The sequence below is a fragment of the Trachurus japonicus genome, chromosome 2 (assembly GCF_045865225.1).
Source record: "Trachurus japonicus isolate A0001 chromosome 2, Traja_1.0".
Lineage (NCBI taxonomy): Eukaryota > Metazoa > Chordata > Actinopteri > Carangiformes > Carangidae > Trachurus > Trachurus japonicus.
This window is the reverse complement of record NC_140908.1, coordinates 8,185,971-8,203,077: the sequence shown is the minus strand read 5'-3', so window position 1 is coordinate 8,203,077 and position 17,107 is coordinate 8,185,971. Positions and strand designations below refer to the sequence as shown.

General features: G+C 42.5%; 2 protein-coding genes across 3 annotated transcripts; both read right to left on the bottom strand.

Annotated features, from left to right (window-relative positions):
- Nucleotides 1-227: 227 nt before the first annotated feature.
- On the bottom strand, nucleotides 228-4,543 carry cnppd1 (cyclin Pas1/PHO80 domain containing 1). Its single transcript, XM_085798179.1, has 8 exons — nucleotides 4,292-4,543; nucleotides 3,568-3,670; nucleotides 3,278-3,359; nucleotides 3,076-3,196; nucleotides 2,825-2,953; nucleotides 2,670-2,731; nucleotides 2,440-2,557; nucleotides 228-2,231 (listed from the first exon to the last, which is right to left on the bottom strand). The coding sequence occupies exons 1-8, from the start codon at nucleotides 4,352-4,354 to the stop codon at nucleotides 1,608-1,610; spliced, it is 1,302 nt and encodes a 433-aa protein (XP_085654305.1). The 5' UTR covers nucleotides 4,355-4,543; the 3' UTR covers nucleotides 228-1,607.
- Nucleotides 4,544-5,866: 1,323 nt separating this feature from the next.
- abcb6a (ATP binding cassette subfamily B member 6 (LAN blood group) a) lies at nucleotides 5,867-13,070 on the bottom strand. 2 transcript variants are annotated; one of them, XM_085798158.1, is made up of 20 exons: nucleotides 12,799-13,070; nucleotides 11,787-12,310; nucleotides 10,742-10,882; nucleotides 10,419-10,608; nucleotides 9,887-9,979; nucleotides 9,599-9,791; nucleotides 9,382-9,503; nucleotides 9,179-9,288; nucleotides 9,021-9,086; nucleotides 8,733-8,858; nucleotides 8,562-8,638; nucleotides 8,392-8,455; nucleotides 8,207-8,292; nucleotides 8,072-8,129; nucleotides 7,893-7,997; nucleotides 7,375-7,549; nucleotides 7,170-7,282; nucleotides 6,933-7,027; nucleotides 6,752-6,820; nucleotides 5,867-6,667 (listed from the first exon to the last, which is right to left on the bottom strand). In XM_085798158.1, the coding sequence occupies exons 2-20, from the start codon at nucleotides 12,300-12,302 to the stop codon at nucleotides 6,511-6,513; spliced, it is 2,556 nt and encodes an 851-aa protein (XP_085654284.1). In that variant the 5' UTR covers nucleotides 12,303-12,310; nucleotides 12,799-13,070; the 3' UTR covers nucleotides 5,867-6,510. The 2 variants fall into 2 exon arrangements, with proteins under 2 accessions (XP_085654284.1, XP_085654293.1); XM_085798167.1 differs by having other exon boundaries at nucleotides 12,761-13,019.
- Nucleotides 13,071-17,107: the final 4,037 nt, after the last annotated feature.

Genomic DNA, 17,107 nt, shown 5'->3' with positions numbered 1-17,107 from the left:
TGACACAGATTAAAGAGGTCTTTTTTCTCTCTTTTTAAATATGGCTTATATGATTTTTCAAGGGTACATGTTCAACTGCTATGCCAGAATTGAAACAGCACAAGCTGTTATGGTCTATGTAAAGTAAATGTCAAGGCTACATAGAACATGAGACCTAACATGTGTAGGGTGTGTTGTGTTTCAGATGATTGTTCCACTGATAATGACAAAAGACAATAACTAACAAATGCCACAAAGAAAAGCTTTCTTTATTGTTTTTTTCCTACAGATTTTTTTTTTTAAACAATATTTGCATTTTACAGCATTTACAAAATTAAAGGACTTGGTGCTTTTAAGTGTATCAAATTCAAATGCTAAGAGCAACTTGTCAAAGGTTCGAGTACAAAGTAAAACGTCCTGGGGGACCATGTGTAACTAACTGTGTACAGAAAAATAACCAAGTCTTTACATTTGTTTTCCTCTGGTGTTTAAAAGATGAGCTTCACAATGTGGTGACCCTGGAGTGAATGTCCTGTTGCCATTTAAAATGGAGCCAGATGTGCAAATTCCAGAAGTAAAAGAACAGCTGTTTTCCTTCAGTTTGGTACATTATGTATTTAAAATGTACAGTTCAAGAACCCCAACTGGAAAACCCAGCACACACCCATCTTTTCTTCTACAAATGATCTTCCTCTTGGAGAACTGTAGATTTAATCTCTTAAATTTGGCAGAGCGTTACCCTGTTATCGTAAAGTATCCTTATGTGTCATCCTGTTGCCATGTAAAATCTGACAAAAAGAGATGGACCAGAATAAAAGGAGATGTTACTGATCACTGTGAGAGCAATGACAGTATCGCTGAGGTATGAGGACACAGTGTTCAAACTGCTTAGTTCTCCTATGCTGAATAAAAAAAATGGAAGATGACTGTTTCATAAGTAACTTGTAACTTGTAACTTGTACAAAAAACTTGTGTATACCATCAGTGCTTGCGGTGTGTGACCAATGTCTGGTTTGCATGAGAAAGATATGTTAACACTAAGCAAATATGGATAAGCCATAATTGAGTATTACTAAATAAACTGACTTCATCCCTTCATTTCACAACGTCCCATCAAAGAGAAAAAGAACAAAAAAAAAACTTGCGGTTTACCTTTCCCCTTTTAGATATGCTGTGTATCCTCCCTACATTTCCATCAACTCAAAACACACTCATCACAGAGAACTTACATGACCATGTTCCTGGTCTGAACTTTCCAACATTGACAAATATGGGTAGGAAAAGTGTTTGGTTGAAGCCAAAAAAAAAAAAAGAACATTAAATCATCCTCAAATTCCTTTAAAAGTAAAAACAAGCTGCAAGAGCATTAACTGAAAACTATGGCGCTTTGCTTATGGCAAATTCATTCTGCAGTAGCAACCTAAGTGCAGCAGTGACCCTTGACCCTGTGCTGTGTTATCAAGCTCACACTCTTGTCGTCTGACATGTGCCTCATTACTCTCGTCTTCACACCTGTATTTTAGATCTGGAAAAGTAAACAAAACATGGTTGATGAGCCATGGAAACGATGCTGGTTCGGTTCCCAGAGTCTATCAGACAGGGTTGACAGCGGTGGAGTCTGCGGGTCGTTATCCAGGCATGAGCAGAGCTTGGGCTTTCATAGACTCCGGGTGGCAGGGTCCCAGCTGTACGGGGGGAAACGCCCCCAGGTGAGAGTTCAAACTGGGCTCCGTGGCTCCGAGGAGGCTGGAGGCCGACCACGGCGCGGGGTGCTGACGGCTACCGGGGGCCGAGGCGTTTTTAAGCCCACACTGAAGAGGAGGGAGGGTGGCGAGACAGCCGGGGCAGAAGAAGGACGCGGTAGACCAGGTATTGGAGGAGGCTTCCATTTCGGATTTGGATTCTGGATGTATGTGGCCCATGGAGGCGAGGAGAGAGCCCCAGAGACACAGCACCGACGTCTGTGAGGGAGCCGGCGGGGGAGTTTGTCCGTGGCCTATTCCCAGTGCTGTGTTTTGACGGTTCCGGCTCTTGTTGGCCAGAACGCAACAGGGGGGGCGGTGGGCAGGCGCAGCCGGAGCTTCAGGGGTTAAGTTGGGAGTCTGAAGGTGGGTCGGGCTGGGCTCCGGTACGGGTACGGGCGCCAACGGGGGCTGGCCGCTCCTGGACAGGCTGAGCTGGTGCAGCACGGCGCTGGTGGCGATGAGGCCGGCCACACTGGTCAGATAGACCAAGCCCAGCATACAGGATACCTGGAAATAAAACCAGGCTCAGGGTTATTCTAGAGTCGCATTATGAAATCTATTGGCTCAACACCTCCAGCAGTGTTTTGACTGCTTGATCACGAGTTATAAATGTAGACCAGGAACAAAAATAACATTTTAAAAATACGCCCTTGGCTCCCATCATGAGACCTCACCCACACATCCAAATATCCATCCAATCAAATCCTCCTCTCACCTTAGCAAAGTGCTGGTACATGGCTGTGAGGGCTTGGCTCCATGCCGACTGCTCCAGCAGCACACAGAGGTCAGTGTAGGTGAACCAGCCACGTTTCATCCCCTGCCGCTCTGCAATGCTGAGGACACAGAGGCCAGAGTCAGAAACACTCCTTTTTTTGTTCTATATTTAGTTTACTGACTGAATAACACAGAATAAATGGGCTTTATTTAATGACATTGACTACTAACTTTGTTTCCAGGTGACTCAATAGATCAAAGAAGTCATTTGGCTCTGTGAAAAGGCTCCACTCCTACAAGATAAGACACATGTTGGGTCAGAGAATTTGAACCGTACAATTATGTAAGAACACACAACATATATACACACACACACTGCTTCTTACAATGGCATTCAAGAAGTTCATCTCCAGGTTATTGACAGTTTGGACGTCCAGCTTCCCAGCTGCTCCCCACTCATCGTTGAAAACCTCTTCCTCCTCTCCTTCGTCATACAGGTACTTGCTGGCAACCATCTAATGCAAAAGTGAGAGCAGCACTTTGTTAAGAGCATTAGCAACAAGGAAGCATCTAACCACATCCTGAAAAGAGTGGTGGACACGTTAATGTCAACACAGACACACATACTGTAGCCTACCATAGAGATCAGGAAGAGGTCAGAGGAAGAGATCTTTTGTAGGTATTCAGGGTTTCTGTGTCGGAGCCGTTCTATGTAAACTAAGGCCAGCATCATGGCACATGGAGAGATGCAAGCCTCCCTGGAGGAAAAAATACAATCATTTTAATACAGAAACTACAGGTGTTGCATTTAGCTACTGTCTATGCAAACTTGTACAAACCTGGCGACATGAGCTGCATATTTCTTCTGGAGCTTTCGTATCGGGCTTGGGGCAGACTTCTGGAAGATTTCGACGGCAATATCTGGAAAAGCAGAAAGGAAAAATGTGGATTCTCAAATCATTGCAATGATTAGTTCAGATACATATACATGAATTCTGGCCATGTGTCAAGTCAGTTGTCAATTGGCACAACTTTGAACATTACAAATAAGATGATAAGACCCACATTTCTTCTGAAAATGCTCAGTTTCCTTGACCAAAACTAGTTTTAAAAACTTCCAGAAACTCACCTGTAACAGGGCATGAGAGGGCATCTAAAGAAACGTCTTTGTCCAGACCATAGTACAGGCGCTTTCTCACTCTTTCAGTCAACTTCTGGTGTCCAGGAAGAAACTGTCAAACAACAACATGAGCTGTTACTCTCACTGCACTTTTGAGGAACTGATCAAGTTAGGCTAACCAAATCATTTACTGTCAACAGAGCAACACGCCCACAAATATATATATATATAAAACATTTCCAACCAAACTAATAGGAGGAGCTGTATGGGCTGGCCTCATATTGTGGTTTCCTGATTTGGTTCTCATTATATATTACTGATGTTTCTATCCTGTATGTGTTTTATTCTCATGGTGCTATGTACCTCTCTCTGGGATGTGTCTTTAATAAAGTCTATATCTATCCTTCAATGTACAGATTATTTACATACAACTGTAGAACATACCATATAAGGATATTAGCTGAGGCCCATAGCAGGTCTACAGAGTTAGCATTAAGTAACTGTGGCTAACTTTAAGTGTTAGCAACTGGGGCTACCGCTTTTAAGTTATAATATATATTTTAAATAATAGACAGAGTCGTTCAGTATGGCAACACCGACAACTTTCTAGACAATATAAGTTACACACTTGGATTAAGGACCCACTGCTAACTTAACTAGCCTGGCTGACGTAAACGTCGGCTAATGCCAGCTAATGCGCCTAGCAGGGGATGCTAACTCAACAACAACATACCGTGAACTCCTGGAAGTCCGAAAACTGAAAAGTCCTCTCGTTAAACAAAGCGTCGAAATCCATCGCTACTGTCGATTGAACATTTAGTCCCCGTCGATTCTTTTATGAAGACGATCGATCTCCCGCTCGACCTGGATGGACCCCGTCTATCTGTCCGTCAGTCCTTCCCCCCGCCGCCAGCAGCTCAGCTAAGCTACAACAACACGCCCTGACCGGAGAGAGAGCGACAGCGACGACTGAAGCCTCCAGCAGCAGTGAGGCTGTTTCCAGACACACACAGACACAGATGCGGGTCTGGTGGGCTGGGCCGCGCCGTGGGACGATTACACAACAGCTCAGCGCTCCTGCTGGCCACATGATAGGTTTACTGTCATGTTTCTATGTAGATTAAATATGTAAGACGTAATGCCCTGAAAATGTCAGATTGTGTAACCACAAAAGAACGATAAATATGTTCAATATTTTATCCACCTAAAGTGGATTTAAGTGTACATAAAATATACTTTATTTTTATCCTAAAAACACCACTAAATATTATGAGTTATTAAATTAAATTATGTAAAATTTGTCAAGAAACATAGTGTTGCATTGCAAAATTTATTCCACACTTTTCCAGTAGGCTATATAGCCAAGATTTGTATGTTTATTCATAGTTTTGATGTCTTCAGGTCGAATCTACAATGTAGAAAGTAATAAAAATAAAGAAAAAACACTGAATGAGAAAGTGTCCAAACTTTTGACTGCTAGTGTAAATCCTAAATTGTATATGCATATTTTTTGCACTTGAATATTCTTAATTTTTTTCTATTTTATTGCTACTTCTACCTTTTGTGTTTGCACCCTCCATCATGTCAAGTTCCTTGTGTGATCTCACCATATCTTCATTAATCTCAACAATAGAGATGAAACATTGACCCAATATCTGGATTATATTTGAGTGTTTTACGATTTTACAGTCAGAAATACATGGAAAAAACATTTTATTGTTCATAAGTTCAAGACAAAACTGAACTGAAAATGTCATAATTTTACACAATACCTTTATGAGGTAGACGTCAGACATCAGATTTATATTTCTAACTTTTGTATATGATTGTATGTACTTACATATTTATAAATTAGAAAAATGGTGGATTTTATGACTGTACCATTGAGTTTGATGGCAATGATCACCATGATCTTTATCATGACACGTATTTTGACTTTTTATGGACAGATCAAACTGATGAGTCATACCCTTATACCAAATTCAAATACTGATCATGAGACAGGCCTATTGTCTTTACTGCCAACAACAGGCAGACATGGATTGTACTTTATATGCAAATCAGCCAGTCCGCCTACAGCAATTAAAAAAAACAAAAATAATCCACAATGTATCCTAACATCTTGTGTAATAATTAAATCTTCAACAATTCTTATAGTGATCAAAAGTATACAGAGGCTCACACGTTAAAAAAATATATCACTTTAAATAACAGCAGAGCTCAGCGATTGACAACCAAGAACATCAAAACATAAAAGGAGGCTGAATAAAATCCCCGACAGTTTATCCACATATTGTCATTTACATACTTCAGTGGGAAAGATGATCATCAGCCTATGGCGGCAGGGTAAAGGCTGTGATTAGTGTTTTTATTCCCACATTTCTTGCAACTTTCCCTTCCGTATCTTTACATAATCTGCAGACATCACTGGCCAACACGAGTCTGTTGGGTATTTCAAAAAAGATAAATAATATGAACAAGGCAGTGGGTGCGCTTCTAAAAATAAAAATAACCTCATAAAAAGATGACACAAACACTCAGGGTGCCAGCTGATAGACACACGATGCATGAACATGCATTAGGCTTTCATTCCTTAACCTTGCAAGGAATTTATATTTGAAGTTTGAAGTTTGAAGTCTAAACAAATAACATCTGTTTTTTGAAATGCAGTAATTTTTGCTCTTGTCCCTACATTAAAAACCATTAGCATTATCATATCTAATACTAGTGGTTTTAAAAAAAATGTCTTGTGATACACGAAAATGTTTTTTTCTTGTTTTTCTGTTCCTCAGCTCTCTTAAGGCACGTTCCCCATGCCATTGCACATTCAGCTTGAAAATCTTACAAATAAATAACATTTTCTATAGCATTCAGTGATCCACAACATTTAAATCATCTATGAACTTTTCACAAATAAAAAAGGAGAATCAAAATGTCGAGTTCAAAGTACATTCAGTGTCCATGACCTGAAGAAGTTGTTGGTGGCTGCAGTTTCTCAGACTTTAGATCTTTGGCTTCTGTGTCTGATGGGGAATCACTGTCCTGGGCCTGCTGCTGCCTCATCCACATCTCTGCATACAGACCGCCCTTCAGCAGCAATTCGTCATGTCTACGATGGAGAGAAAGTGTGTCGCAGTGAGGAGGAGGATGCACAATGTCATTCAGAACAAATAGATCAATGAGGCCCACTTACCGTCCCCGCTCAGCTATCCGGCCGTCACTTACAACAAGAATCTGGTCTGCTCCGATGATGGTGGACAACCTTTTATATAAAAATAAAAAGGAACCAACAAAACCCATTGGATTAAACTACTTCTCTCTGCACACACATGAACAAGGTTAGTGAAAAATGCCATTAAATACAACTCTCCTACCTATGAGCTACAACAACTGTTGTGCGGTTGGCACAGACTTTAGCCAGTGAGGCCTGGATGTTGCGTTCTGTTTGCGTGTCCAGCGCAGATGTGGCCTGCAGAGAGATACTGTGTGTTAAAGCAGCAGTGCTAAATAATGTTAAAACAAGTTATGCAACATGTTTGTGAATGCCCTTTCATTTAAGTTAAAGCTAAAAGTTTTAGTCTGCTTGTTTATCCAGATGTTTGTGGTCTCACCTCGTCCAGCAGGATGATCTGTGGTGCTTTGAGGATAGTTCTGGCAATGGCCACCCGCTGCTTCTCTCCTCCACTCAACTTCAGACCTCTTTCACCCACCTGTGTATCATAACCTGCAGTACAGGATGAGATCTTCAGTTGCTCTGCTTTCAGATAAACCGAAATGAATTTGATGCATCAGTTTAAGAGTTAACCGACGTCTTACCTTCAGGGAAGGTCATGATTTTGTCATGGATGTCAGCAGCTATGGCAGCCTCCTCCACCTCCCGGTCACTGGCAGTGATACGACCATAGCGGATATTGTCTCGGATGTTGTCGTTGAAAAGCACGGTATCCTGGGGGACGACGCCAATATGAGCTCGCAGAGATGTTTGCTTCACCTGAGGAAGGACAGTGAAGACAGAGTAATTACTAGTCCACAGTCAGCCCAGTCACATACAACTGTATTAAAAGCATTCCAACTTGTGCTTTGATTGCTCTTCATAATCTCTAACTAGGGGTTAATTTATTCTTATGGCAGTTTCATGACTTCATTTGCACATGAAGCTGCGCAGTGTCCTCTAATAAAACATGCTGTTTAGCTCTGGTAGCACTATATTAAGCTATCCTTCTATCCCACGGATATTTGGTCTTCCAGTATCTAATTTAATAGATATCCATCACATAGACACAGTGAACTTGAATGGAATATTTGTCAACCATATCTTTTTTTGCTACACTCACTTTTGATATATCCTGGCCGTCTATGCGGATGCAGCCTCCCTGAATGTCATAGAAACGGAAAAGCAGCCGGATGATGGTGCTCTTCCCTGAGCCTGACTGACCAACCTGTGGAGATTGAGAGAAAATAATGAGGATGCAATCGTAGAAGAGAAAACATGAACTCGTTTCCAAAGACTTACAAGGGCAACTGTTTGTCCTGGCAGCACAGTGAAGGAAACATCCTTGAGAATCTCCTTGCTGTAAAACAGTTAAAATATACATAAGAACATGAAGCATTGAAGTTTTACCAAAGCTAGAAAAAACTATGAACTGACCCATCTGTGTAGCTGAAGAAAACGTTCTCAAATTCCACTTTTCCCAGTTTGTAGAGGAGGTTCCCTGCATTTACTTCATCTTTCACCTGCAGAGGAACAGAGACACAGCAATGAAAACAAAACCAAAAACAATAATTGTAGAGAAATGGAAGTGAAAACACAAGAACTTTCATCTTCACATGTACCTCTTCATCTTCGTCAAAAAGTTCAAACATGTTCTCCATGTCAATGAAGGAATTCTGGATCATTCTGCAGTGAAAAACAAACACAGCTTACAACAAGAGCAGAAGCAAACAATATATAGTTCAGATCATATTACACATTTACTCTATGTCCTTGCAGTGCCTTGTCTTACCTGTAGTAAGTCCCAAACCAGTTGAGAGGAGTGTAGAGCTGGATAATGTAGGTACCAAACAGGACATAGTCTCCAACCTGGTAGAATAAAATGATTATTTGGGGCTTTTTTTTCTTTTTTTTTTGGTAAAGTGGTTGGTTAAGTGCTTGGTTTTGTTGGTGTGGTCCGTACCTTAAGCCTTTTTTCGGTCACAAAGTAGGCACAGAGCAGGGAGCCGGCCAGCAGCCCCCCGCCGATGATTGCATTCTGTGTTTGGTTGAGGAAGGCCAAGGATGCCTGGGTCTTCCACTCTGACACCTACAACAGGAGGAGACAGATCAGGCCACTTTTATCTGTCTTCTTAGTGTTGACTTAATTCTATTTCCTGGAGCGTGGATTTTAAGGATTAACTTGAATTAGGATGAGGGCATTGTCAGGTTAATAACTTCCACTTAGGTTGTTATTATCATAAATAAATACCTGATATTTTAAGATGGTATCCTCGAAGCGGCTGACTTCATAGTTCTCTGCATTGTAGTATTTCACCTATAAAACAGCAATAAAAGGTCTTTTGATCAGTTTGAAATCTCAGATGAATGAATTCAAGCGACAGCCGGACACCAAGGTGTCTGACGTACTGTCTCAAAGTTCAACAAGGAGTCCACAGCCTTGGACTTAGCGTTGTTGTCCTGCTGATTCATGTCTCGTCTGTACTTGGTCCTCCATTCAGTGATGATGATGGTCAAAGCTGGTGGACACAAGGGAGAGTTTGAACGTTTTATCTGGAGCTATGATCTGCTTGACAGGTTTCTTTCTATCACTAAATTACAGCGCTACTTACTGAGGTACAGGGCCATGCAGATGAAGACGATGAGACCAAACCAGGCATTAAAAAATGAGACAAAGTAGATGATGGCGATAACAATATCAGCGATGGTTGGGAAGATGCTGAACACTATGTAGCTGTGGGGAAAAAAGGAAAACTGCGATTACACAAAATTCTTATTCATATAATATACAATATTTACAATCCAGCATGGCATTTTAAGGCGTCTTACTTGAGCAGGCTGTTGATGGAGGAGGTTCCACGGTCGATGCTTCTCAGGACTTCGCCAGTTTTGCGGCCCAGGTGCCAGCGCAGGGAGAGGGAGTGCAGGTGGGCGAACAGGCGCACCTGAACCACGCGGTTTGTGTACTGCTGCACCCGGATCCACAGGAAAGACCTCATGTTGCTGACAAATCCAGAGGAGCCTGTGGCGGGAGCGAGGACACAAGGATACGTCGCATTTTTTCCCGTGACACTGCAGAGCACACTCTCTATCTCTACATTATCCACTCAGTCTTACCTGCCCCTCCGCCTTGCAGGAACTTGAGCAGGACATAAATAAACACTGTAGTGGCCACAGTGTGCCAGATTTCGTGATCAGTCAGATCATCCACTGAGAGAGGGAAAAAGACATAAAGGTACATTAGAAAAAAAAGCCTCAAGGTCAAGACAAGGAGTAAACAAGATAATAAACATGGCAAGAACAATTCTGAAGGCATTCTTTGACATGAGGGTTTTTATGTTCCTCCCTTTGGTCCTCTGGAAGCTCAAAGATATCAGGAGGAAGCTTTATCGCATCACACATCACCTGAGGAACAGCGATGTTGATGAGTCTGTCAACTAGTCGCTAGGTTTACAGTATATTCAACATCATTTGTCGGCATGTTTTTACATCAGCTCTTGAGGCTTTTCAGGCCTTCTGGTTCAAAATGAATATAAATAAAAATGGCGATAAGCTCGGCTCCCGCAGTAACGGGCCATTACACCCGAGAGCTTTGAAATAAATGAACATTTGACTCTGCGGGGGCAAGATAAAAAAAGATGTCACGCACCGATATTCTTGTAGTAGATGGGTACAAAGACATTAATGGCCCTCTCCACTCCCAGCAGCCCTAAACAGAAGACGACCAGCAGCTGGAGCAGCATGTTGCCTCTGGGCCACATGTAGGGAACAAGCAGACGGACCTTCTTTCTGAAACCCTGCCAGGTGGACTGGTTCTGGTCTGTCCTGCCCAACAGGCTCTGAGAAAGAGAAATACATGAAGTCCTTAACGCAGCATTAGACTGCGCGCACCAGGCTACATCTTTATGTTGCCATAAAAGAAGTGCCACAGGTTTTTATTGTGAGTTACAAGTGCTATTAGCGCGTTATTACCTGTCCGCTGTTCTCTACGTCCCGCTCATCTTCATTTATCAACAGCATGTATGGTCTCCGTGGCAACCCGGGAGCTTTGAGACCAATGAAGAACAGCAGCCCGGTGCCCATGTAGCGCATTAACCAGAGGGCAAACTGCACCTGAGGGGTTCGCAGACAATTTAAAACAGATCAATACGGATTCCACATCACACTATTTAATGGCCATAAAGTAGCTGTGCGGGGGAAAATGAATAACTTGATTGCTGCATCGGCTGTGACCTTCACTTTAAAAGGACTAAACCTGTGTGCTGTCTTATATTAATATTTATTTTAGATTGTTCTTATTAATAAGGGGATGAAAACAGCTGGAGGAGTCCCTACTGCTTATTACAAACAACATATCATATTTAGTCAAAGCATGAATCAATATAATTAATTCCTAAAAAGAGTCAAGTGAACAAATGTCAAGTCATGCTTAGTTATCTAAACACAAAGTTGAACCCTCTGCGGCTGAGTCAGTGTGGGAGGGGCAAGACTTTGTCTCATGATTTGATTGGTTAACAGCGGGGCAATAGGGATCTAAAAGCAAGCCCTGGCTGTGACTCAGCAAAAAAAAAAAAAAGCCTCATTCCTACTTGTGGTGTGAACTTTTTGCATGCAAGTTCGCCTCACCTTGTAGGCAGAGTGAGTTCTTTGTTATACCTGAACCATTAATGGCTGTACAGCTTTGAGCGGAGTGAGTCATAAGACATGCATTATCTTTGATAATAAATAACCTTTGGCCTGTTGGACTACTAAAAAACAACATCTTATCATGGAGATTATAAATTAGTAACAAACAAATGGCTTTTATCATTTATTAAGATCAAGTGGGGAATGAGGACAGGACAGGAATGGAGATAACCACCATGCAACTTGTGTAGCAGGTTAAGAAAACAAAAGTGGGACAATCATAGGACCTAAATGCAGTATTCAATATAAAATGTCATGGTTAAAAGTACCTGCCTGAAAATAGTCTTTTTATTCCACTCTCCAAATTATGGCTAAATCGATCTTCACTCACCTGCTGTTTATTGTCCTCCAGCCTCCACCACCAGTGGGGACTATACCAGGAGACGAAGGCCAAGTTTTCAGCTGAGAAAGCCACAGCCCAGAACAGCAGCAGGGCCGTGCTGTGTCCCCTTGTCCGGTCCATCAGCAGGACCCTCCGTCTCTCCACCCTGAGGACGGATATGGCCCAGCCCCAGCCCAGCACAGAGAAGCAGCTGTACAGCACCACATATCCTGGGAGCTCTCCTCCACTGGCAGCCCGCCACACCATCAAACCCACAAACTGGACCAGCAGGAGGACGGAGACGGCCTGCTGGAAACCGAAGAGGCGGGTGCGTGGGATGTACTTGGGTTCCATCGCCGTGCCATATTTCTGGTAGAATATGCAGTGCAGGGTACCGAGGAAGAAGGCGATGGTGAGCAGGATGGTGGGGACCAGCGTGAAGTAGAAGCAAGGGGAGATGCCTTCGTCCACCCAGGTGTGGGAGATGGAGGAATTGGCTTCACAGTAGCTCTGCATAAACACCATGGCTGCAGCTGGAGAGAGAAACACGATGTCATTACAGATGCAAAACAACCATTGATTAAGTGCTTGAAGAAAATGGCAACAAAAATAAAACTGAGCTTCATATCCAAACAAAGCAACAGGCCCTCTCCTTCAGACCAACACACTCGACTGTCTGCTTGACTCTGTTATATTTGGCTGTGACATTTAGTAGCTGAGTCATGGTTTACTATTGCACCTGCTTTAGCTGCTGGTTATAAATTACCAACACACCACAAACGTAGCACCCATCCCCGGAATGTGTGCCAAACATGGTGGGCAAAAAAACAAAACAAAAAACACTTATTAGGACTGACAGACTAACTATGCACTGTTAGCAAACACGGTTCAACGTGCAAAGCGACAGGCTAAATAACATTAAATCCAAAAGTGTAAATATATGTAAACATACAGTAAAAACACAGTTTTAAGTGTAGCATTACCGTATTTGCCGGGCTGGTACTGTCAACTTCACACGTACCTGAACGCACCACTCGTCAATAACAGACGTTACTCCAGAGCAGCTAGCAACTAGTCCGCTAAGCTGTTAGCTCTTCGGTAGCGTCGCCGGCTCAAACAGCTTCAACAAAAACGACTAAACCAAAGTTTATAACGCGGCTGACTGCAGACGGTTTAAGTCATACATAGTTAATAGTGTGTGTGCGCATGCTGCTGCCGGAGGGGATGTCCTTCGTCGGTGTTAAACAACCACTAATCCATGACTCGGCAATCGACGATTTACGCAACGGGGTTCAACTACGCTGCCTGGGCGTGACGTCAGCGACAGCGCCCTCTGCAGGCGGAGGAAGTGAGCAACAAGGACACATGGATCTGTTTTAATCATGTAATAAAACATCCATGCAAGGACACAGTCAAATATTTTTTCTTCCTTTATTTAAATTCAAACAATGCATTGAATTCCAGAAACAATAAAGGTAATAACATTTACAGACAAAGCAAACAACTGTAGAGACAAATGGACAACAAATAAATCAATAAAAAAGGAAAATATCACAGGAAAAATGTATGTTTATAGTTTTTAACAGCTTTAGCACACAAAATAAAATTGTCAGTGGTGGAAAAAGTATAAGAAACAGAAAATTAGACCCTTTTAACAGAATAATAATGGTTTTGTTTAATTCAGTTTCTGTCCCTGCATTGCTGTGTCTTTCAGTTTCACTTCAAATGACACTACACCATTAACCAAACATCAGCACTGTTACAGTTATATCTGAAAATGTCATGAACTGGAGATGTGATACAGATATACAAGTCTGCAATGTCATAAAATGATCAGCAGATGGCAGTAAATACAAAGGTAAAATCAAAGGAAACCGTCATACACAGCAGGCCCAGGTATGAACAATAGTCCATAAAAAAAAAAGACCACACACACGCTTTGAGAGGGAAACATACTCCATGGAACATAATAACAATGCGTGACATGTCATTAACTGCTAACAGGGCGTCATTTCACTGCCTTATTAAGGCTGGTGAATGAGTGATGAATAACATTATAGCAGCATAACCCATGTGTGTCTTTTCCACTGAAAAGAGTAATTTTCAAATCAAAGGGACATCATCTTTCAGTGATGGAGGGAGGTGGCGTGTGTAAGTTTAGAGCTTTTTCCCCATCAAACTGTGAAATCGGGATTAGTAGAAAGAAGGGAAGTGACTCAAAAGCCAGCTGTCACATCTGTCCTTCCTATGAGGATAAAGAAAAGACTCCTTAGACGTGGTGCATGTGTGTATATGTACCTGTGTGTGAAAGAAGAGAAAAGGAGGGAGTAGCTACATCCTGATGGAGTGTGGTTTGACAGAAACAGAAAAGACAGAGCGAGAGAGCTTGTGATTATAGTGCGAGCTTACACACTCTCACACACATGCACATCCACATACACACACATGGGACACAGGCTGGGATGGAAAAAGGGGTAAATCTTATCATTTAGAGCCTCACAATGGGCATAAAGAGCTGCTAATCTGCTTCATCTCCCTGGTCCTTTTGTGTGAGTGGAAATGGACCGTCTGTCCATGCGCTGCTTGTCACCCCGCTCTTTTGTCCCCCCCAGTGGATGTGATGGCCTGTCCATCACAACCCTCATCTCTCTCCCCTTTTGTGGGCGTCTCTACCTCAGCATACAGGCCCTGCTGGAGCCCTTTAAGTTCGTTAGGTGTGTCTTTTCATGTATTCAATCCACCTTTTCTCTCCTTCTCCTTTTATGGTTCTTTGTTCAGTCGGAGCTGCCTGACACATGTGGACGGTAACAGGCGGGGATAAGAAGGATGTGTATGCCAATCTAATCCGTTGATTTAGCGAGAATGGAATATTGGTGGTATTAGGAATGGTACGTCCAATCTCATTAGTACTAAGGGCGATCAATACAGCTTTTGGTTCTTGAATGTAGCATTCACTGAAGGATTGGGCTTTGTGAATTCAGTTCTTACCACCATCTCACTATGGCAGGTGACCTTTGCTACCTTTAATACTCACAAATCACCCGTGATTTATTGTACGGATGAGAGTCAAAGGTGTAGGCTGCCTGCTCTATAGAGAATATAACATCTGCACCTATGCTGCAGTACTGTTGTGCAAATTTCCAGCAGCTTCCATCCGAATAGAGACTAATACATCACATTTTCAGAAGGGCATTCATGTCCAGAATGCAACACAGGTGCAACATTGAGTCATATTTCTTGGGCAAGGATGAATAAAAGGCATGTCCTGTGTTATTTAGATACGTGAAAGGATGATGTTACATTACATCCCCGGCATATATCGAATGATTTTGACATCTGTATTCATGCCACAAGCTTCACCCTCACCACCATTGTCTGTGTTTTTGAACAGATGAGCTTATCTGCCAGAGACAACCCACGATTCAAACACATATAGAGAAAATGTGCTTGTTTGTGTTTTAGACATCTGGTCTAGACTCTTCTGGTGGTGACCCACATGCTCTTGGCGTCCTACAGCGGTTTTCAACCTGTTTCATCATTGTTGTACTTGAATGGAGTGGACCACCTACGTATTTGTGCTGAATTAAAGGAATAGTTCAACATTTCGCAAATTGGCCCATTGCCATAATCCCTATAGTTTAGGAGTAGGTTCGTTACCTTTAATTGTCAGTGCAAGCTATTTTTAGAACGGCGGAGCAGAGCCGCGAGCTGCTCAGAGCTACACTACGGATGGGATTCATGGGATTTCTTGGTTTCCCTCATCAAACTCATCAAATACACAGTTCAACAACTCCAAAACGCTTTCATGGACAAGTTGTGACCTGCACATTCACCACGCTATGAGATAATAACAGAACGTTATGAGACAGAGTTGTTTTAGAGGCAAATGCAGAGACTGCTTGCTGAAAAACTGCCCCCAACGGAAACGTGCATCATTGGTTTTGCATGAATTTACCTCGAAAACAACTTGCAGCTCTGCTCCGCTGCTCTAAGAACAGCTTACACGGAAAAATAAAGGTATTGAACCTACTCCTAAAACTGTAAGGATTATGGCAATGGGCCAATTTGCCAAAATGTTGAACTATCCCTTTAAGGCACACTCAGATGTTTCTGTATCAGATGCTCTTGTGTTTTTTGATACTTCATGAAGCAAGTGACCAGCCTCTCAACAAACAGGGTCGATGATCTCCAGCTTGATGAACTTGACATTGTGTCTCAGAGTCTGAGCTTGAGCTGTCTGACCCGAGCAGACCACTGACAGCAGTCCAGCCACTTTTTCCTGCTGCGAAGAGAACAGCGCAGTAGCGGATAAGATCTGCTGTCAAACTGCTCTTGACAAACACAAAGGGGTCCCCTCCACTGCTGCTGAACTGCACCCTCACCCATACACAGACAGATAGAGAGGGAAAGGGGAGAGCTGGGCCGTGAAACCAGGAGGTGAGGTGAGAGTGAAGGGGTAGAGAAAGACAGAGAAGAGATACTGAGTGTGTCTATGTGTATGTGTGTGTGTGCAAGATAACACAGTGTATAGAAAACCAGATTGACTGCTTGTTGCCGTCAGTGTGTGGGTGAGTGTGTCACAGATACAGAAGCAGACTGGATGAACCAGGGAGTTGTTGTTTGCGAAGATGCGGCGCCCTCAGACTGACCTATCGGCACAATGAGCTGCAGAACTGGCAGCACAACCTCACACACACACACACACACACACACACACACACACACACACACACACACACACACACACACACACACACACACACCTATAAATGTCTAACAATACTCTGCTTTGGCCACTAGAGGCAGCCCCACATCATGGCAACACCTGAGACAGGCAATATGCAGATGAACAGAACCTCTGTGAATAAATGTGGATGATTGTGGATTCCTCAGACGTGCGGTCAGCAGTGTGTTACTGCACAAGACTTAATAACAAACAGAAGAATGACGTATGAACTTTAAGGAGGCAGAACTAATGCACCGATACTTTACTGTAACTTCTGCACTGTGTCTGTAGATTGAACCCAGTGAACTGAACTGTCCTTATCAGTGAGTGAGAAATAATTAAAATGCTCTTTAAGATCACTGAGACTCATCAAAACAGGACAATTTATAACTAGGAGCTTTATACCAAGGGAATAAATATCTTTGGCTTTATTTTAGGGATAAACTAAAGTGAAAATGAAATGAAAACAGATTTGTATAGTAGATATTATTCCAGTGCTGCGGCCTGAAGACATTTTATATTCTACTTCAGCGTTACCACAACACAGCTACCAAACACTCAACTGAGTGATCACAAACAGCAATAAATGGTGCACCAAAAAGTC

What these genes read in the sequence shown, in the direction of transcription:
- cnppd1 (XM_085798179.1), bottom strand. Translation starts at nt 4,354, where the DNA reads ATGGATTTCGACGCTTTGTTTAACGAGAGGACTTTTCAGTTTTCGGAC. An exon ending in TATGCAGCTCATGTCGCCAG is followed by an intron (nt 3,197 to 3,277) that starts GTTTGTACAAGT and finishes TTTTTCCTCCAG; the next exon opens with GGAGGCTTGCATCTCTCCAT. An exon ending in ACCTCTTCCTGATCTCTATG is followed by an intron (nt 2,954 to 3,075) that starts GTAGGCTACAGT and finishes CTTTTGCATTAG; the next exon opens with ATGGTTGCCAGCAAGTACCT.
- abcb6a (XM_085798158.1), bottom strand. Translation starts at nt 12,302, where the DNA reads ATGGTGTTTATGCAGAGCTACTGTGAAGCCAATTCCTCCATCTCCCAC. An exon ending in CTGCATGGCCCTGTACCTCA is followed by an intron (nt 9,289 to 9,381) that starts GTAAGTAGCGCT and finishes TGTGTCCACCAG; the next exon opens with CTTTGACCATCATCATCACT. An exon ending in ACAGTTGTTGTAGCTCATAG is followed by an intron (nt 6,821 to 6,932) that starts GTAGGAGAGTTG and finishes TTTATATAAAAG; the next exon opens with GTTGTCCACCATCATCGGAG.